Source organism: Nesoenas mayeri, assembly GCF_963082525.1.
Source record: "Nesoenas mayeri genome assembly, chromosome: 6".
Classification (NCBI taxonomy): Eukaryota; Metazoa; Chordata; class Aves; order Columbiformes; family Columbidae; genus Nesoenas; species Nesoenas mayeri.
In genome coordinates, this window is record NC_137545.1 from 43,114,583 (window position 1) to 43,136,041 (window position 21,459).

Here is a 21,459-nt window from a genome sequence, read left to right on the forward strand (position 1 = left end):
TCTGGGGAGCAGAGCCCGACCACCCCCATCTTGGTGGGCTGAAAAGCGTTATCAGGTAAGCATGTGAAGTCCTGTTGAGATGCTCAGAAATGTCCACGAGACCTCCCATGCAGCACTGGCCCCATCGCCACCCAGTTATCACATGATATTTATTGATACCTTTATTTTTTGTAAGCACCAAACGCATTTGAAGTAGTATTTGGCTCACAGTCAGAGGATGGGTGATCTTGATTTTAAAGAGAATGCTCATTTTACTGCCAGGTTCCAGATACAAAAGCATCTGTAAAAGAAAAATGAGAAAAAAAGAATACAGGTAACTACATTTCGCCATTGCCATCCCAAAGGAAGATAAACGTCCTCATTCGCTGCCGAGGGAGTAACTGGACGTGCCTGGGTTTGCCGGCCTCCCTGGGCCCGCTGTGAATTATTTCTCCTGTGGCTCACGTGTTGTTTCAAGCGTGACCTGCAGACAGTGAGATCAAACTCCTGTTCCCATTTCGTGTTCGCTATTCAAGACTCTGCCATTTCTAACACTTTGACTTTATTTTCCAGAACTCTAATTGAGTTTGCAAAACATTATTCTTCCTCTGAGTTGAGAGCAAAAAGACAATAATGTCTCCCATCAATGCCTCTGAGGTTTCCAGGAGAATATGTGCTGAAATCCCCAAGGCCATTTTATGGTGTGAATTCAAGACACTTCTTATTTCTAATAAGAAAGCTATATGACTTCCAATATTCATAAAGCATTGTTTCTATATAAGATTTTGAACTGCAATTTGCCGTTCTTGCAGATGGAGATTTGAAGCACAGATTACAGGAAAAAAACCCCAAACAATTGATAGGATAATGCTAGTAACAGAAGTTTTAATTTTAAAAAGGAGATCATTTGAAGGGCAAAGATAAATTGTATTGACAAAGAAAATTGAGTTTTACTAAAATGATGCCTGCATTTACCATAGAAGTTTTACTATGAACAAGCTAGAAGAAATGACTAGAGCAGACGTGATCAAAATTGTTGCTGCGGTTTGGCAAGGTGGCAGATCTTTATCTGACACCTAGAACGTTGTTAAGAATTAAAAACAAATATTACAAAAGCATCACTCTTCCTCCACAGGTGAATACACAATCCAATTTTAGCATCCGAGTGCACATACAGAAACGTCCTTTAGAATTTGATTTACTCTCCATGTGGGACAAGGATGCTTCTCAATTAAGCACTCAGTTAAGGACCCTGTCTTAATATAATGGCCACAGTGGTGATACACAAGTCAAAATATTTTGTGTCACATAACCAGTCTTCTAGGAAGTGAGTTTTATTCTAAAGTAAATCAAAAGCTTGGCTACCCCACCTTCTCTCTACTCTGAAAAGGTACACATCACCTGGGGAAAAAAAACGTACCTAACCTTCCTGTTCCACCGCAAACGAGTTTTCTTAGCTTAATTGACTTAATGTGTTTTTATGCCCTTCGTGTTTTCAACAACCAGTCACAACGAAAGCACTTCTGGTGATGGTAAGTCATGGGTAATGAAAAATCTCCACTTCAGCCACTCCCACAATGAATGAAGCAGCTTTGCTGGGAAGGGTAAAGGAGTAATAAACTTGTAATAAATGTCACCAAGATGTGAGCCCTTTATTGGAAAAAACCTCGCGTACTGCTCTTAAGAACTGCAGCTGTCAGTTATACAAATGGTAATGTGCATTGAGGGAAAGTAAGCTATAAATCCTTTATTTCTGAAATGAAATTTTATCAAACATGAAGAAATAGGTTGATGACAAAATTAATTCTCTGGTAATGACAAATACAGGTGCAGCTGGATTACAGTGTTCTGAATTCAGGGCAAAAAGGATCTTCCCGAATATTTTCTTGCGTCAGAAGCTCTTTCCATCCCAAGGTGCCTGTGTCCTTTTCATCGTCCTCACCCTCAAACTGAAATATGGAACATGGACCATGATTTTTACAATCACTGACTGGTACTGAGCTGAGATCTGAGATTCTTTCTGGGTCCACAGCTGTAGAAAGAGACTCAAATTCAGTGTCAAGCTTTAGACTCTATTCCATGTGTTTTCCAGCTTTACTGATCTTACTCATATTTTTAAATTTTAAGCAGACTGGTTCATCTAAATAATAAGCAAAACATGGAGCAGTATTGATGCTAATGCCCTGACTTCACTTCCATTACCGGAGAAATGTATTCTATTCTTTAATTAAGAAAACAGAAGCGGAGGTAAATGATTCCAGAAAGACAGGGCTAGCAAGAAGCAGCCCCGGGTTCACTCTTTGTAAATGTACAAGAAAAGACGTGCAAGAAAAAAGGAAATGAAATCACCAAGCCCAGGTGACATTTGTCTAAAGTCTGAAGTAACTGAACTGCTGCCAAATGCGTGTGATTTATCATTAGACACACCTGCTGCATCAGCTGAGTGCACCGAGTGTCATACCCTGCTTTAAAAAAGCTCTAGGAATTGTGTTTGAGACATAAAAGGAGTACAGGACATAAAGTATTTAAATACAAGGGTATTTCAACCTTCTCATAGAGGGCAGGAAAATTTATCTCAAAGGTTATCCAGTTTCTTTTCCAATGGCAAAACCAGGTTTTACCCGTAGTCGTAGAGTCAGTCTCTGTCAGAGGAGATATGGTATTAACTGACGCATTAGCTGGAATTGCTTTAATGGTATCAATGATATTTCATGGGTTTGATGAACAGTTACATTTGGTTTACCTCTGGTTCTGAATTTGAAAAGGTAATACAGCAAAAGCAATAAAATTGAGTAAGTAGAACAGTACAGGCTGCTATTACCTAACAAATACTAAACGAATTACGCTGAAAGGTAGTATACATGCTATAACTGTCAGTCTGTTATCTATCAGCCCATTTTATTTCTATTAGGCGGTAGGAAAGAGTTCTATACTTTGTGTAATTATTGATGTAAAATTCAGACAAAAATGAATTGGCTTCTTCCTTCAGCTTTGTTTTTCTTTCTGTGTAAGATCACACACAATTGAAAGGACCTTTTCTAGGACAGAAATATATTAAAAATACTTCTTTTTTCCTTCAGCCTCACCTGCCAGAACCAGGAGGTTACCTTCTGGCACAACACATTGCTGATAAGGTCATGGTAGATACTCCAGTAGAGCTAGGAATACAGTTTTTTGGCACAACGATATATGCATTTTAAGTAATGCAACACAATATCTAAAAGCACTTGCCAAGAAAAAGCACAGGTTTTATTTAAGTGCTATTTGGTTCCAGGCTGTAAAGGCTGAGCAGATGTGAACTTAAGCAGGTTGCACACTCGAACTGCTGATGCCCAGCCTGACTGTGATAGCGGTTACACATCTGGAAACAAAGGGATGCTCTATATTCCTGTTTTTTCTGGGGAGAAAAAAGTCTAGTAGGGAAAAAACACACAAACCAACCAAACACACACCAAAACACACAAAAAACGCGCAGGGAAAGATGAGTGGAGAGGTGGAGTGATTTTCATATAAGGGGAAACTGAAGTGACCTGGACTTTTCTTCTGCATGTAAAAGCTGAGGGAGAAGAAAGACTGAAGCCTGTGAAATCACAAATGTCGTAAGAAAAGGTATTTAAAATGATTGTCCACTGCTGCTGGGAACACACAAATGCAAGACCCCCCAGCAAGAATGCCAGGCAGCAAGAGCACAGCTGCTGTGGAGAAGCTGAGCTACTTTTATACAAAATGTAGAATTAACCTTGGAACTCTGTGGCTCAAGCTCTTGTCCAAACCAAAAGTCAAACCAAACTGAAATAGATGTTAAGAGAAATTCATAGGCAATCTAAAAATAGATGTTAAATGTGACGGTCCGAATGCAGCCCCCGCACTGGAAACGCCACACTGCTAATTGCTGGAAACACAGATTGCTGAGACAATAATTATTTTATATTTTTACTCTTTATTTTATACTGTTTTCCAAACCTCCACTCCAGATCACCACCTCTGATCCAATCCAATATGTCCATTCTTCTCTTATGTGCCCTTTACCATCAGACTTTAGATATTATGGATATTTTTTTCCTGAAAATGGGATTCCGTTTGTCACAGTTACCGGCATGTGGCCCACTCACAGTACATTATAAACCTGATGCTTTGGTGCAAACCCCACGCTGCTACGCAAGCCATACATTTAAATTTGCATACATACCCTTGCATGTTTTGTTCATTCTCGTACCTCTGAGGCTTTATTTTGCATTCTTAATTTGTCAGGAATACATTGTATTTAAAGGACGCTAATACTGTGTAACTCCATATAATGTGAGTTTGGAGAAATAAGCCTTTCCCTGGCCTTATGAATCACTTGGCCATGATATATTAAGGGATAGAAAAAACCAGAAAATAATGGGTGTCAGATAAGATAGTGCAGAACTGCTGACAAGACCATTGCTTAATACACACAGTTGTAGTCAAATCATCTGGAGCTGGGAACGATCAACATCTTTAACGGGCCAAAGACAGAAGCCTTGGCACACACGGGGGAAATAACCGCGATTACGGAGGAGCCCAGTTCTGAACATCCAGGGGAAAATGTGCTATAAAATCTTTTTGATCCAGAAAATGCCTTTTATACCTCAGTTTAAGGATCTGTGTAGTTGTACTGTCAGGAGCTTGTTGAAAGTGTCCTAGTAACATCTGGAGCTTTGTTATTTTCATGAATATAAATATAGCAGTTGTCTACAATACAAACTAAAAGGAAACCCATACCAAGAAGTGAATGTTTCTGCTCTATGACAGTTTGTGGTTACTAATCTGGTGGTGAAAAAAGTCCCTCCATGAGATAAAACTGCTCTGAAGTGCTTTTAAACTGCTCTTTCCAGGAGGTGGCATGTCCACACAGCACGAGGACTGAACGAACCTGGCACTCACGCGATTTTGCTGGTTCTTTTGGTAGTTATTACTTTTGATGGAGATTGTTGTTTTAAGGGTGCCAAACTCTGGTGGATTGTTATTCTCTTCTACCACGATAGCTCACTTTTTCCCACGTGGAACAAACACACTACTCTTAATATTGACAATGAATAAAGAATACTTCGCACTTCTCCAGGCAACATCCATTTCTGCATCTTAACACACTTTGCAGGAAGCAATTAATGCTTCCATCGCCGTGCGAGGTTAGAGATAAGGAGGCTGCAATGCAGACAATTTGCCTTGCTCATCCTCAGAGCAGCACACAACGGGGGATTTCCAGCCTTGTGCTCCAGTGCTAGACCCAGTTCTCTGCTTTCCTGATACTGAGTCTACCTTAGGAGTCGCTTAGTACTTTACAGGCTTTATATCATAACATTGAACATCCTTTGTACTGCAAAGAGATGTTAAAAGATTCTGAGCAGCCTTTTGGTATGTTATGAGAAGAGAAACGAAGGTCATCAAATAATTTCTTTAAATGTTATTTTAGAACATAGTGAAAATGTTTTTATTAAGTATATTGTGGGGGGAACAAGGAATACAAAGTGCCAAGAGGCTTCTCATCCTCATATCAAAGCAGATAGTTATGCAGTTAGCTTTCAGCGGCAAAAAGATATTATTCAACTGGCAATAAAATAAGACAGGACTTTTTCACTGCCACATCTGGTCACACACAGACGGGGAAGGGGGCACCCCAAGATAAACCCGCTTTATCAAAATACAAAACTTCCCAGAGTTTATCTGCTACCCCCTGAGAAAAAAGTGGATGTTTATGCAATCTGTCCCTGGCTACTCATGTAAACAGGATGGACAGCCTTTTTTCTTATGCTTTCCATTTGCAATAAGTGAGATTTGCCTCACAAAAGGAATAAAACTTCAGCCAAGGCTGGAAATGTACTGCCAGAGGTTGGGCCCCTAGAATTGGGGGTTGATGGTCTGAAAAACACCATAACCAAGTGTGCATGAGGGGACTGCTCCACTGGGACAGAAAGACTCTGGAAGAGGCAGGTGCTGTCTCTGAAATGTACCTGAAAATGGTGAAATACATCAATTCCAGTGAACATGCTTCAACGAAGTGTAATTTATTTATTTATTTATTTATTGAATGGAGAAATACAATGTTTTGGCATTTTACCGGTGCTGGAGCAAATGGAGAGAAGGGAACGGAGCTGGTGAGGGGCTGGAGCACAAGTGTGATGGGAGCGGCTGAGGGACCTGGGGGTTCAGCTGGAGAACAGGAGCTGAGGGGAGACCTTCTGATCTCTGAACTGCCTGAAAGGAGCTTGGAGTCAGGGGGGTCGGGCTCTGCTCCCCAGGAACAAGCGCCAGGAGCAGAGGAAACGGCCTCAAGTTGCGCCAGAGGAGGTTGATGTTGGATCTGGGGAACAATTTCTCCCCCAAAGGGCTGTGGGGCATTGGAACAGGCTGCCCAGGGCAGTGCTGGAGTCACCATCCCTGGAGGGCTGGACAGATAGAGATGTTCTCAGGGACATGGGTCAGTGCCAGGCGTGGGTTATGGTTGGAGTTGATGATCTTAAGCGTCTCTTCCTACCCAAACGATTCCGTGAGTCTCCCGCACGCAGGGCTGGCACTGAGATCCAAGCTGCCTCCTACCCACCCGTGACCAGCCGGTCACCGACGCGCACAAGCCAACGGGGCACGCCGGCGGGGTCACTGTCCCCGTGGAGGCGGGGCTGGACTGGGCTGGACTGGGCTGGGCTGGGGGGACGCTCATTTTCTCCAAATCCCCCCCGAAACAGCGGGATCGCCTCCCGGCGGGGCGGCCCCGCCCGCTGCCCTCCGCGCCGCCGCTGTTTGCGGGCATCGGAGCCGCCCTTGCCCGCCCCGCTGCGGGGACACCCCCGCGCCGCGCCCGCTCCGCCGGGCCGAGCCGCAAGTATCGCGGGACCGGGCGCTGCCCGCGCCGCCGCAGCCATTTGGCGGCGCGGCTGAGAAGGAGAAGGCGGCGGCTGAGCCGCGGCCACCGAGCCCGGCGAGGCAGCGGAGCCGAGCGCAGCGCAGCCCCGGGGCCGCTGTCCCGCCGCGCCGGGCCATGGGGAGGAGGAGGGCGGTGGCCCCGCGCTGTGCCCCGGGCGGGCGGCGCTGCTGAGCGCGGGGTGTCGGCGGGGCCGCTGCGGGCTCGGGCTCCCGCCGCAGGTGAGCGGGGACGGGGTCGGGTCCCTGGCAGGAGCGGGGTCGGGTCCCTGGCAGGAGCGGGGTCGCCCCGCTCGCCTCGTCCCCGGCTCCGTTATGAACTTTCGGTGCGTGGCGGCGGCTCCGCGGACGAGCCGGGGCCGGTACCCGGGGAGCGGAGCGGCGGGCGAGGCGCTTCGCGATAAACCCGTCCTTACCGCATCCCCGCGGCTTTTCCTGCCGGTTCCAGGCAGGTTTTTACCCGGTAGAAACCTCGCCGAGCAGGGAGGCGCCGATCAGGCAGCTATGCGTGCTAAACTGCGATTAAACCCGAGCCCTGGCTTGCAGGTCTCTCCCTAATGAGCTGGTGCCGGCTCCGCTTTGTGAGACTGCGGGCACAGACGTGAGGCTGTGCATCTACACATAGAGTGTGTTTACGGTGGTAACGTTTTGTGCTGTGAATTCCGGGTTCCCGAGCTCTCCGAGCCCGGTTTGTTGCCGTTCTCCCTGCGCTGTGTCCGCGGGCGGCAGCGCCGGCTCTGCCGGCCGCTCCCGCTGGTTTGCGGGGATGGAAGCGGGGAAAACGCAGCGAAAATGAGACCGGGCACAGCTGCTTTGGAGCTGGGGCTTTTCTTCAGAACGCCGTGAAGTTAGAATGCCAACTGCTTGCCCAGGAATCCGGTAAAAAACTTCCTCCGAGCTAACAGGAAATAAAGTTTATTTTGCAGGTAAGAAATGGATCTGAAAGAGTAAAGAAACAAAATAGCTGCTAGAGGTGTCATTATTTCTTCTTTGTTGCAAAATGAGAATGGGCTGAGTATTTGTTTGGGTGCTCCAGGGTGGCTGGAAATAGTAAAGGAAAAGATTAACGGGAGATTAAGTCGTGCTCAGAATCATGCGGAGGAAAGCAGGAGGCAAAGATTAGTTTAACTGGTTGATGGTTACTGGGCTTTGAGGAAGGAGACGGGGCCTTAAAGCTTGTAATGGTTTTCAGGTGGTCTTTTAAATTTTCCCGTGTTGTGCCCTGGGTTGACAGCGGGTCTGATCACCGCTGAGCATCGTGTTCTGCATTTGCCAGTCAAACCACACAAAGGTGCTGAGGCTAATGAGGACAGCTTAAAAATGTGGAATAACTTGAAAAGTGGCACTTTATCTTTTGGTAATGTTTTAGCCATGCCTGGTACTACAAATGCTTTAGGATATATTTTTTTTCTTGTTTAGAAAAAAAGTGGTTTTGGATGGCATTAAACTGAGAGCGTGTAACATGTCTGCGTTCCCCCGGGGTGATTTTTTCGAGGTTTAGAAGGGCTCTGTGCTGAAAGCAGTACTGTAAGAAAACAAAGCGTGTGCTGTATCTCCCATCTCTGTGTCCATACACAGCGATGAGTGTTTGCCAGTTCCTGGGGTGAGCGACGCTCCGGAGATGCTGGTGCTGGTAGAGCAGGGAGAGCCGGGCTCACGGTCTTACCTTCCTTACCAGCTGTGGCAGAAGCTTATGAGCGATTTATTTTTGGGAACGTGCGGAATTGGGTTGCGTTACTTTCCTCGTAATGTTAAGTGTTTTGGGTTCAGGCAAAATACGGGAGAGATCTACCGATTCCCCACTGTCAGGTGATGGAAAAATTAAGACTGAAGAAGAAAAGCGGAATTGCTTGTAAATAAAAAACTGGGAAAACTTGTAATCTTTTTCTGTGTAAGATAGAGTTCTTGTGGGTTCTGTACGTAAGCAGGTGAATTCAGGAGAATACTTTTCCTGAAAATATGGGAGAATTGGGATCCATTTGGCTGTACATCACTTTTATGAATGTAAGAAAATACAGGGTTTTTTGCGTGTTTGTTTTTTAATCCAATATAGCGAGAGCTGTGCACTTGCAACAGAGCTGCTCTCTTCAAAAACTTAGACATGAGTGGGGAACAGAAAAGGGCATTGGACAGTGCAGACTATTGCTTTTGTGATGATCAGTTTTAAATTGGAGCAAGAGTGATGTGACAGCTTATTGTCAAAAATGGCCTTTTTAGTATTCTCAAACTTTTTTCCAAGACTGTTGTTCTGTTGCATGGGAAGAAGTGCAGGAGTTCTGATTTCCTGGTGTTATAAGTGAGTTCCTTTGGCCTTGTGATGTAGATAAAAAGAACCAACAGGTCATTTTCTTCACAAACCAGGTGAAATACACGTTTTCCATTGACACAGTCACACGTGTTTGTGGTGGGTATGTCCTCCCTTGCCTTGTGGTCACTGTTTGCTTGACTGATCTCCAGTTCCAGTCCCTTCATGCACAAATATCTTGGTCCATGTGATCAGCAGGACTGGTGCAATGTGGTCAGTTGTTTTTTTGGTGTTAGTGTGATGTTAATAACGGGGTTGGAGTGCTTGGGCAGCTCCTCTGTCTCCATGGGCTGTGTTTGTCCAGGGTTGGTGGGGAAGTCCCTGGTCTATGGCTGTAGCCCAAGTTCTTCCTCGGACACGTGTCCTGTGGCTTTTTCCTGGTCACTGTGTCACCGCCTGGCTTGTTCCAGCATTTTTTTCTTGTTTGAAGAGCTGGAAAACCCAGGGTGGTATCTGTCAAGTCGTCAATACCACTCAAGTACTCGTTACTATTTAATTTGGCTGGTGTGTGGGAGGGCACCCGCCACCTGAAACCAGAATAAATAGGTTTGTCTGCTAATTAGCTGTGATGAGGTCGTGCAGCAGCTTGTGAGGTGGTGGGATGGAGAGGGCGATGCAGACCAAGTTGAGGAGAACCCAGTGAGGTTGGTCCCCAAGTCCTCGGGGTTATTTGATCTATTATTAGCTGGGCTGCACTTTGAGGGAATAACATGCAAAAGGGACTGAGAGGAGGACTCTGGATTTCTTCCAGTACATTATAGCACCTGGGATTGTTTGCTGATATTTGGGTGGCCCATATGTTTTTAGGTGTGTTTATTTTTTTTAGTTGGCTTTATGTTGGTGGAGCGTTGTGCCCCCACATTGGTAGGAACAGCCTAGTTCAGTAGAAAGTCAGTATCTGAAAGCAGGGGGTTTAGAGGGAGCGAACCCAGATAAATCCTTCACAAATCTGAGGTTATTTGCAAGCCAAGTGACTCTGAGGTGTCTCTGGGCACAAAAAGCTTCTCTTGCCTGGGTGGTGGGATGTGGCGCTTTGGGGATGGATCCCCGGAGGAGCCGCTGTTAGTCCTCACCCAGCTCTAGTCCCAACAAAGCAACGCGAAATAAAGGGAAGGCTTTTCTTACAAAGGCGTTTGGTGCAGATGAATTAATCCTTTTCCACTTGAATTTCTGAGTCATGGAAATGCATTTTAAGATGAAGAATAAGTCTATTTTTAAATGTCAAGCAGCTTATTTCAGGAAAGGAGAGAGGGGGAGAAACTAATTCTTAAAACACAAAACACTGGGTGGCTTTAATTGGAGATACCTGACATTTTTTTCACTTCTTTTCTTCTTGCTAAATGTGAAAGAGCTTCCTGTATTGATCTTGGAGATTTATAGTTCTGGCATTAGAAGTTCTTCAGATAGCTGTACATGAATTAATAAACTGCTCATATTATTAAATGATGATTCATGGTTTTTGGAGACTGTAGTACATATTAAGGTTTGGTTAGATCAATGTAGTAATACAATTTTTGTAGGCAAAATATCTTTTAAATGTATTTATTTTAAAATTAAGGTGTGCTTTAGAAAGGTAGGGTTGCAAACCTTAATAGTTTTCAGAGCAAGCTTGCCTCTTCGGATTTTTAATGGCAGTTGCTCTTGTAGCAGCTCTGATAAATTTAATTTATAATGCGATGTAGCACATTCTACCCAAAGTTTAACCAGTGGACTTTAGCTTGTGAGATCATATTCTGTGATACCACGGATGAAGTTACAATTTATGAGAGGTCTGTCCGTTCCCGCTGGCTAATTGCAGGACTGCACCGAATGGCATCGGATGCTGGCTCTGCACACATTGACAAAAATAACAACGCCAGATCTTTCTGTGACCGGTGCTTAAATATTGTTTGGTTTTAGTCCTGCAGCTTCGGGAAGCGCAGCGGAGCCGCGAGAGGCAGGACAAGCGCACCGCGCTTTGACTTATTAGAGGTGAAGGCTGGGAGCTGGAGGTTTTGGAGGAGCGGAGCTCTGCTCTGCCTGCCCGAGGCTTTGCGGTCGCTCTTGTTTCTGCCCGGGCATTTCTCCCAGCAAACTTGTTTGTGCTCACTCGTGGGCTGACCTGCCGGCCCCTCACGGGGCTTGGGCTGGACGGAGCAGACGTGCGGGTAGATCGGCTCTGAGAGGTGCAAACGCTGCTTCACCGCAGGGCTTTGTGGATGCTTTTACTACTGAGGTGCATTCATTCTTTAAAAATTAAGTATTCTGCTGCTATCACGAGCTCAGCGCTCATTAATATGGACATCACTTGAGTGTCAAATGTTGCATTATAACAAGGATTTGCCAACAGCGGTAATTTAATGTGTCTGAGTTAACTGGTCCATAAAATGATCTGGTATTCTCGTCTATAGCACTCCTGTGGTCGCTATTAGAGCAGCATCTACGGCCATCTGAAGGTTTCTATTTCTTTGCCTTTAGCCTGAAATCATTCAAGTCCGTACGAGAGGAGTATTTGAAAGGCGGTGAATTGAGATGCTTGCCAGCACGTAGAGATGTCAAACGGGATAAATTTCAGTGCTGATGGAGGTGTGAAGTCACATACGCTAAAAGAACGGTCGGCGTGACAAATAGCAGATGCGCCAGCAAATGCAGCATGCCTCGGTTAGATAATGAAAAGGCTGGAAATTGCCCCTGGAGCCAGAGCAGGAACGAATCTCCATCCACTCTCTCATCTTTCTAATGCACCTGCTGTCTGAAAGCTGCACACAGGGATGGGTGTGTGCCCCAAAAGGCCACCCAAGGCACTTTTCTGCCCCCTTTTCCTCCCCCAGCAGTGTATTTTTCCCCCCGCTCAATACTGTGCATTTAGAGGGATGTAAAGGAAGAGAGGGAGAGGAGTTGTGTGTGTGGTTTGGTGCTTTGCAGGGATATTGGGGAAACAGTCTCTGTGGAAATATGCGGCTGTATACAGTGCTGTTTAGTCAAACCTATACTATAAAACACCCATGCAAATAAAAGATTTTCAGGAATAGGCATTTTTGATTCTGTTTTTCAGCCGTGAAGTGTTGCATCTGTGCCATGTGCTGCCTGACTGCAGTAATAACTGTGATGGGAATGGAAGTGCAGCCCCGTGCCCCATCATGGCAGTGCTGGTGTCGCTAAGGCATGTTCTGCTGGGTTCTCTGTTCCTCTCCTGGCCTCGTCCTGTTGGTTAAAGCTCTTCTAGTGGAACTTGTCTATGTGTGCCCTGACCAGGAGGCAGATTCAGGTCACCTTTTTCTTCTCCTGCGATACAGGTGTCAGGCTGCTGGTGGGATTCTAGGCTGTTTTGGTGTCCTGTGTGGTATCGTCTGGTGCATCCTCAAGGCTGCCGGTGTAATTCTAGGGTGTTTTGGTATCCCTTGGGGTATCGCGTGGTGCATCCCAACAACTGCTGGTGGGATTCCGGGGTGTTTTGTTATCCCGTGGGGTATTGCCCAGTGCATCCCCCTGGTGCTGTGGGCTCAGCTCTGGGACAGGCTGGAGGAGCCAGGAACCACTCGGCAGTGGGAAAAAGGAACCCCCTCCCTGAGGGTGAACCCCAAACCCCGCTGCTGGAGAGCCAGGCTGGTGGCCGGAGGGACCCGCGGTGGGGGAGCGGGCAGCTCAGGGGCTTCGGCAGAGCCGGGTACCCGCAGGAGCATCCCCTGGTTGCTAGGCAACCGCTGCCTGATGCTGCACCGCAGCTCACTGGAGATGCATGCAGATGTGGCCACATCTGGCAAAAGGAGGAGGTGTGGCGTTCCTCCTCACATCTCCTGCAATACCCAGTAGATTAAATCGCCTTTTTCTCAGGGCCTGGCTCCTGTTGGCACTTCATTAAGCTTTTAGAGCTGACATTAAGATCAGTGTTGACTTGAAAAGTAACGTTCAGCTCTGTTTTAGAGAAATTGACTGGTTTGTTTTGAAACAAGTACTTTCATAATAATAATGTTTTGCAGTTTGTATCCTTTTGAATCTAAACATCTGGAGTCATTAGTCAGTTTTGCTGGTCGGGGGGGTATCCGTGGCCAACAGAAGGTGCTTTGCACAAGTTGCAGTCTTGCAGGTTTGGTAGATGAGGCTGAGATCAGAGTAGTTTTGATGTTAATTTGGAAGATGTAGTCACAGTTCTAGGGTGTAGATGGGCTCTGGGACTCTAACTGTGCTTCTGTAGTAAATCAGTAAAAGCGCTGAGTGATAAATTGCGCGATTCTTCTGGTTTTCCTTGGAGGAACTTTTGTAAACAGTTTATTTCTGTCTTGCCCAAGGATTAGGACGCTTAATACGTGCTGGCTCTTAAGAGTGGCAACAGATTAAGGGGCCATTCAAGGATGTGCTGATACTAATTTACAGGAACTGGCTGTTTGAAGAAGTGTGGAGATAAAATTTGATTATGTTTCCTCTGGACGGGTTTTTTGCCTGTGGTGCTTGAAGCGCTGCTGTGTTGGACCTTCTCTTAGCCCTACTCTGTGTTGCTGCAATTTACGGCTCCTAAGCCTGAAATTGCCACAATTCTCCTCAACAAAGTGTAAAGACTAAAAAGCAGCTGGATGAAACCACTGGTTTGTGAAACAGGTGGATGCTCCTTAAAGGAGCCCAGAGCAAGACATGGTACAAAAAGCCACGTTCAATGCCCTGGAAAGGTGTTCCTCAGGCTGGGGGCTTTCAGGTAACACCTGAGATGAAGTGTTTATGTGCAGCCTGGTTTTAGTTTTAGTACTTTCAGTCCATTGAGTCACAAGACGTGAAGATTATGCTTCTGGCTTCACAGACTGCTCTTTCACTTGGGCAATGCTCATTTTTCTCTGTCTCTCTGGTGTAAGCGCTGGGGAGCATCTCCAGGGTGGGATGGGCTGGATGCTGGTCCTGCCAGAGCAGCATTGGAGGGGAACGATGGCTTTGAGGGGTCCCAGCAAGTGAGACCTGGGGGCTGGACCCTTTTCAGCACCACAAGGGAAATACTGGCTCGAGAACTCGGGCTTTTGTTGAATCAATGCACTAACCTGGGCTACGTGTCGGGTGGGACTCCAGGAATGTCGCTGGGGAGCAGAAAGTCTGTGCCCTACAGAGGGGATAATACATAGATAGATAGATAGATAGATATTTTCTTTTATTACACAGAGATATTGTTAAAGCGAATTGAAAGCTTTTGAGGCAACTGGATAGAGCAGTGATGGGTGCCATGGCTTGGAGCCCCTGAGAAAATTAAATATTGTTCATTCTAGGCGTGGATTGAGTGGTATAAAATAAACAGGGCACAGGACTGTGTGGTGAGTGGCAATAAGCAATCCTGAACAACCGCTTCCTTTTCCCCAGGCTGGTCTGCCGAGTGCGCTGCAGAGGGGCTGGTGTATTTTTAGTGCGTGAGAAAGGCAGGTCCAGGCTTTGCAGCTATCTTTAATTCTGCCAGTTTTTCAGAGCTTGGATTTGCAACCTCCATAACATTCTCTTACCACAGCACTTTATTGTGGCAATTTTAGGAAAGGCTGGCAATGCAGATGATTTCTAAATTTGCATACTGTTTTCTATTACAATCCCCTGGTTTTATTGCTTGTAACACTGCCAAACTGCAGGTTTTTTTGGGCAGGAATTTCCCTTGCTTTGTTGCCACTGGTTCCTATTTTTTAAATTTGCTTTATTCTTAAAGTGGTAGCTGAAAAGCCCAGTATATTTATCACAGGATGTTTTGGGGTGAAGGGACCTCCCCAGCTCCCCCAGTTCCCCCTGCCATGACAGGGACATCTTCACCAGCTCAGGTTGCTCAGAGCCCCGTCCAGCCTGGCCTGGGATGTCTCCAGGGATGGTTCAGCCACCACCTCTCTGGCCAACCTGGGCCAGGCTCTCACCACCCTCAGGGCCAACAAAATACCTGCTGGTGCGTTTTCTCTGGGCAATGAAATACTTTATTGAGTTTCTTCTTTTACAAAAGTTATTTCTAGGGGGTGCGGAGTAGGAGGCTTGGCTCTTTGCCATGAGTAATCCTCACATTTATAGCAGAGCAGCCCAGGGCTGGATTAATGGTTGGAGCTTGAGGCCAAAGGCACTTTGCCGCATCTCGTCCCCGTGGTGAGATGCGGGGTGTACGGGGGTGGGTTTTCCATCATTGCTGCTGTCCACCAGCCTGTTGCACCAGCTGGATTCAAACACTGCGGCTTCTGTGTGTGCCATTTGTTTAAAAACTGCATGGCATTGGGAATAGGGGTTTCCGATGGCCGGTCCGTGAATGTGCCCCCTCATGAGGTTTGCTCGCTCCTATTAAACCAGAACTGCTGAAGGGAAGGAATTTCTTGTGTGTTGTGAAGAGCCTGGGGAGGCAGCGCCTTTGTGTCCCAGCTGGTGCTGGACAAATCCTGTTCCGCTCAGCGCCACAAGAGCCCATTCCAGCCACCTCGGCTCCCTTCTCTTTTTCCTAATAAAGATCTCTGTTATCTTTTTTTTCGTTGTAATTTCCTATAATTAAGCTGTTCCCATTGACTAACATATAAATGAGTTGTGCTAACCTGAGCCAAGGATTCCTGAGCCCTTGACATTTTCAATCAACCGACTGTAAATCACTTCTGCAAGAAAAAGAGCTACAGGTTGTGTTTATATACAAGACAGGCGGAAAAAATTATTAATGATTACATAGTAAAATAGCGCTTCAAGAATAATTTGAAAAATTATTTAAATCATTCCATCTTATTGGTTCAAATGAACTGTGGTTAAATTGTAATATACATTTATTTTATTTAGGGACTGTATAAAATGGAGATGACTGTTTTTTCACCTGCTGATTGAAGGAGGAGATAGACTGGAGGAGTTGCTGGGTTCTCGTGTCCCCATGTGCCACCGCAGTTCATGTCACAGTGTGTTCCTTGGGGACACCTCGTTGGGAGGGACAGAAATCAGTGTCATTCCAAAGTGACATTGCTGAGTGAGGTGATGTGGCAAGGGTGTGACGATGGTAAAGCTGGGCCAGCAGTGACTTAAGCCAGGAAAACTACCACTTGTGCTACCGCTGAGGGTTTTTCAGAACTCAGATAAAAACCAGGATGTATAAAATTAATTAAGATAGGCAGGTTAAAATGTGGACAAAATGTATGCGTGCTTTTATTTTTTTTTTTAATCTAAGAAATGTCTTCATGTACTAGAAAAGACAGTCAGGCCGTTTGTTTTTCTGTTTTGTTTTCTAGGCGCTCGGGAGGTTTTGCGGTTCAGTGCCTGGGGCCATGGCCCAAGTGAAGCTCCCAACCTGCACGTGGGACACGGCCCGTAACGGTGAGTGTCACGTTTAAATCACACAGAATTGACTGGGTTGGAAAAGCCCTCAGAGATCATCCAGTCCAACCCTTGGTCCAACTCCAGTCCATTGACTAGATCATGGCTCTAAGTGCCATGTCCAATCTCAGCTTACAAACCTCCATGGCCGGTGAGTCCAGCACCTCCCTGGGCAGCCATTCCAATGCCTGACCACTCTCTCTGTACAGAATTGCTTTCTCATCTCCAGCCTCAATTTCCCCTGGCAGAGTTGAAGCCCATGGCCCCTTGTCCTATTGCTGATGCCTGGGAGAAGAGCCCAATCCCCACCTGGCCAGAACTGCCCTTCAGGTAGTTCTAGAGAGTGCTGAGCTCAGCTCTGAGCCTCCTCTTCTCCAGACTAAACCAGCCCAGCTCCCTCAGCCTCTCCCCATAGGGCTTGTGCTCAAGTCCCTTCCCCAGTCTTGTTGCTCTTCTCTGGACCCACTCAAATACCCTCATCCAACTTGCAAATCTGCCTTAGACTTACGCTCCTGCTTATCTATTGGTGACCCAACTTAGCGTTGCAGGCAGGACTCCAAATATGTAGGTGGTGAGTGAGGCGTAATTGCGCAAGGCGGTAGCGAGGTGGTGCTCAGAATTGTTCTGCAGGTAAGAGTTAATCACTTTTAGTGCTCAGAGGCTGTACTTAAAATAGCATTACAAACATATTGTTCGAGGAAAATGAACATTTCAGTTTTGCTCTTTGCGCTCCTCTGTCTAATGTTCAATAAAATGGTGAATATCAGGACAGTCTGTTAGCATTGCTTTGTCTTTTTGTGTAATCTTTATGCAAATTTGTTACCTTGCATGAAAGGGATAAATATAAATATAAAATATTTGTTTCTAAATGGAGGGCAGTAGAATGGTGAATATTAGAATAGTCTGTTAGTGTTGCTTTGTCATTTTGTGTAATCTTTATGGAAATTTGTTACCTTGCATGAAAGGGATAAATATATATGTGTATATATATTATATATGTTTCTAAATGAAGGGAAGTTATGTAGACATGCGGAAGTCAAAATGATATTTGTAGAAGGATGGTAGAAACCAGAAAATTCCGGCATCTATGGGAAGGAACAGATGCTTTAACCTTCTCCACCCTGCACTTTGCTCTACATTTTTCAGTGCGATCTGTGTATTTGTTATTATAGCTAATCCGTACGTCTCTTTGCCGGCAGTGGGATGCTCGTCCCTGCTCCCCCGTGGGGCTGCACCCGCGGGGCCGTGACTCAGCTGGGCCGGTCCTGCCTGTTCCCGGGGCGGACGGACAGACAGACAGACGCCAGCGATGAGGAGGTTCCTCTACTGCAAGGTGGTCCTGGCCACTTCCCTCGTCTGGGTGCTCGTCGACGTCTTCTTGCTGCTCTACTTCAGCGAGTGCAATAAATGTGACGACAAGAAGGAGCGGTCCCTGCTGCCCGCGCTCAGGGGTGAGTGTCCGCTGGGAGTATTTGACTCCATATATCCTTCTCTCTGCTGTCTATGTCATTTTTCCAGTTCAAACAGACAAAATACCAGGATCTGAAGTACTTTGTTTCCATAGCGCTTTAGTGGTTTCTGAATTAGTTTCAGTTTATTTTAGTGTTTGAGCTTTGCCTGAGTCTTGGATGTTTTCCTCGGTGAAACTCTGATATGTGGAAGAGAAAACCAAAGTAAGTACGTTAAGGACCATTGTTATCAGAAGTCATTTAACCTACAAAAGAATTGAGGCTGTTTTTTTTATTGGTGAAAGTTCCCTGTAAGCTTGCTTCTAAACTCTGCCTGAAACTATCATTATAAAAGATGCTTTGATTCCTTCTACTGCATGAAAACATGAGGATCAAGTCTCCAATGCAGATGGAGCAGAGAGTCTCATCTCACCCAAATATTTTTAGCAATGTCATTTACTAAAGGGGAGTTTGTGGAAACTGAACCTTGATGGACCCTACGAGTTCTCCCGCTCATAATTGCTCATTTCCAGAGCAGCCGCAGTGATTTAGTGCTTGCAATGAACCTGACGTGACTGTAGGAACCGTAACGTGGGCTCCCGAATGCAGTTCAGACTATAAAAATAAGTAAATCTATGGGAAATTCACAAGAAGAAGAAATATTTATGAAATACAGGTGTTTGTTTTTCCTTGTAAATTAACATCCTATTGTTAAGAAGTTCAGGTTTGGCATATGGGAGGAGGAGGAGCCTTTGAATCTCTAATAGGATTGAAACAAGATTAATTACAACTAGTGCAGCTGCTTTTGTAACGTGTTTAGTGTTGACAAGAGACAAAAATTGTGTCTGAGGCTGTTCCTCTCATCATAAATACATAAATACACTGAAGCACCCATCCTGAGGTGGATTTATCTGCAGGATAAATCGTGGTCATCCCTCTAAAAGCACTTCGGGGCTGTGGTTCGCTTGAGTTGATCATTTTGCAATAATTCGAAATGAAAATACCATTCAGCGATGGGTTTGTGCCCTGGTAGTCCTCACTCAGATTGTATTTGGGACACTGTGCTTTGACCTTCCAATCACAGAAATAGCTACATGGTATTAAAAATTAAAAGAACAATTCAGTTGTTTCTCCAAACAAAAATGCTGATGTTGCTATAGTTGTTGGGTTTTTTTTCCCTCTGTTTAATTGAATTATTGTATTTTTAAACAAATATTAGGCAAGAATCTGGCATGTTGTGAATAAAACAACCCATTTTGCCTCCACCGCTGCAGAAAAGGGATCATAGACTGTTTTTGAAATATGCCTCAGAGTTTTCTCAGGATTGATTCCACCTTGTGATCGGTCTTTAATCGGTTGTGTTTTTTGCGGTGTAATTGGGTAGTTTGTAAAGAGAAATATTAGAATGATAGACTTTATTTAAACAACTCTGAAGTCAATGAAAAGAAACCCCAAACCATAAGCGCGTGTCCCTGCTACCACGACTCACATTTAAATGGGAATGTCTGCAGCTCGCCAGTATGAAATCACCTTTTTGACCCATTTTTGTCAGCACAACACCATGCTCTACTGGCCTTTATTTTGACACGCTCTGCTGCCTGGACTACTTGAAATGACTTATTCTTTCTTTACATTTAACTTACTGAATGTCACATGCTGTGCGTGTTCTGAAGAGCCGAGCTTTCCACACAGAAGCTCTAAGGGCAGCGCCGCTGCTGCTTGCTCTTCGTTTTCAGAAAGCGCTTATTGAAAACGTGACATTATTTCTACTTGAAAGCCTGGCAAAAGCAATACTGAGTGTGTTACAACTGTGTGTGTTCTGCTGTGATCCTGGAAGAATACTTGATTATCATGTACTTTAATAATTTTGTATAAAGTGTGCGATGTGTGGGGACACTAGCGCCGCTTTATTGAAAGCTGATTGCTTGGCTTTTTGGTGGGATTACTGAAATTCCAGATGGCTTCTGCCACAAAGGAACATCCTGAGAAAAAGCAGAGTTAATCTACTTTATTCATAAGTTCTTGATTTCTTTTTAAAAGGGGAAGATAAAATAAAGCAATGCTCTTATGTTTAAAAACACGTACTTCACCGGTACCTCTACTCTGCTTGGTGACATTAAATTACAGCAATTCCTGTAAACAAGAATCACTAAACATTCTCATCTAAAAGATTTTGGCTTTAAGAAAACATTATTCAGCAGATGGGGGCTGCTAATTCACTGAACAAAGACTTGCATAAAGAGTTGCAACAAACTCACTTTTTCTTATTGTCAGTTGTAACTGTTTAGGTAACTTAGCAGGTAGTTTGTGGGGTTTCGTGTTGGTGTATCCAGAGACTTTAAACACTGTACAGGCTGTTCCAAATGAGTGCATGTGCCCTGGAGTGAAACTTGTATTCCCGTCTGCTACATTCAAAATTAATTTGTCTGACTTTTGGGGTTTTTTTCCACTATCCTAAATATTTCTTGTTCTAGTAGATATGCATACTGATGTGACATCATCATAATGATAATAAATATATATATATATGATAATAAATAAATATATATATTTTTTCTTTGTTACGGAGATTTACCAAAATTTCTTCATTTATTTCTGCTGAATTACGTGTATTCTGGTGGAATAATTAGAGGAGTTTTTTAATCGTTATCTTCGATCCAGCAGTTTACTGAAGCCACGAGCCTTTAAGTTGAAATGGAGCTGCTTTTTTGCTGTAAAGTACCTGCCCGGGTGCCATCACCTTTGTCTTGTTAATAGTGTGTTTGTCAGGCTCTGAATACCTCTAATTGAGAATGCAGATGAGCTGTGAGCAGAAAAGGTGACATAATTACAGTATTTCCATAAGGAAAGCCACAGCAAGAATCAATATACTAAGAGGAATTTGAATGGGATGTGGCAATCCAGCGTTTGAAGTCACTTAATCCATCACCCTTGTCATTAATTAGGAAGATTCTGCTGGTGCAGAATGGGGTGTTTAGAGGCTAAAGAGGTAAACGTGCTGTAATTGTGTTGTAATTGTTGCGTATGAGGTGATTGGGCAGCTCTGTGTCCCCATCCGGAGGGTCGGGTTGTGCCTCTGCTCCTTTCTTCCGAGGTTTTGGTGCAGCGTGAACACTCCTTGGGTACCCAACACAGGGTTCTTCGGGTGATAAATGCTGAGGAGGTGACAGAGGGTTATTTCCCAGGACACGCATCAAGCAGACTCTTGGGAAGCTCTTCCCAGAGCCATCGATAATGCAGAAGCAGCATCGTGGTCCCATCACGTTCCCAGAGGGGCAGCAAGCTGCACAAAACCTGGAAACTCAGGTTTTACCTCGAATTTCAGGAGGTTGGGAGTAGGTCTGACCATGCCTGAAGAGCTATAAGCAAGAGGGAGGTTTCATTTCAGAAGAGCGACAAGAGAGAGGGAGGTTTAGTGGAGAGCATCATGTTGAGTGGGAGCTGGATCTGACTCCTCCCCAAACAGAAATGAGATAGTGCTTGTTCTGTCCCATGTTCTTGTGTGGCTTCCAGCGAAGAGTTGTGCAACTTGGTCACGTTCACTGCCAGGGTTAATGACAACTCTGTTCCAGATCTTTCTCAAGGAAA

General features: G+C 45.1%; 1 protein-coding gene across 3 annotated transcripts in view; it reads left to right on the forward strand.

The window, feature by feature from the left end:
- Positions 1-17,732: 17,732 nt before the first annotated feature.
- Positions 17,733-21,459, forward strand: part of GALNT13 (polypeptide N-acetylgalactosaminyltransferase 13) — a gene marked incomplete at both ends in the record, with an annotated part of 98,140 nt that continues 94,413 nt past the window's right edge. For all 3 annotated transcript variants that reach the window (XM_080346946.1, XM_080346944.1, XM_080346945.1), the window contains one exon: positions 17,733-17,874. In XM_080346946.1, the coding sequence (XP_080203072.1) occupies positions 17,733-17,874 (142 nt within the window). The remainder of the gene's footprint in view (positions 17,875-21,459) is intronic.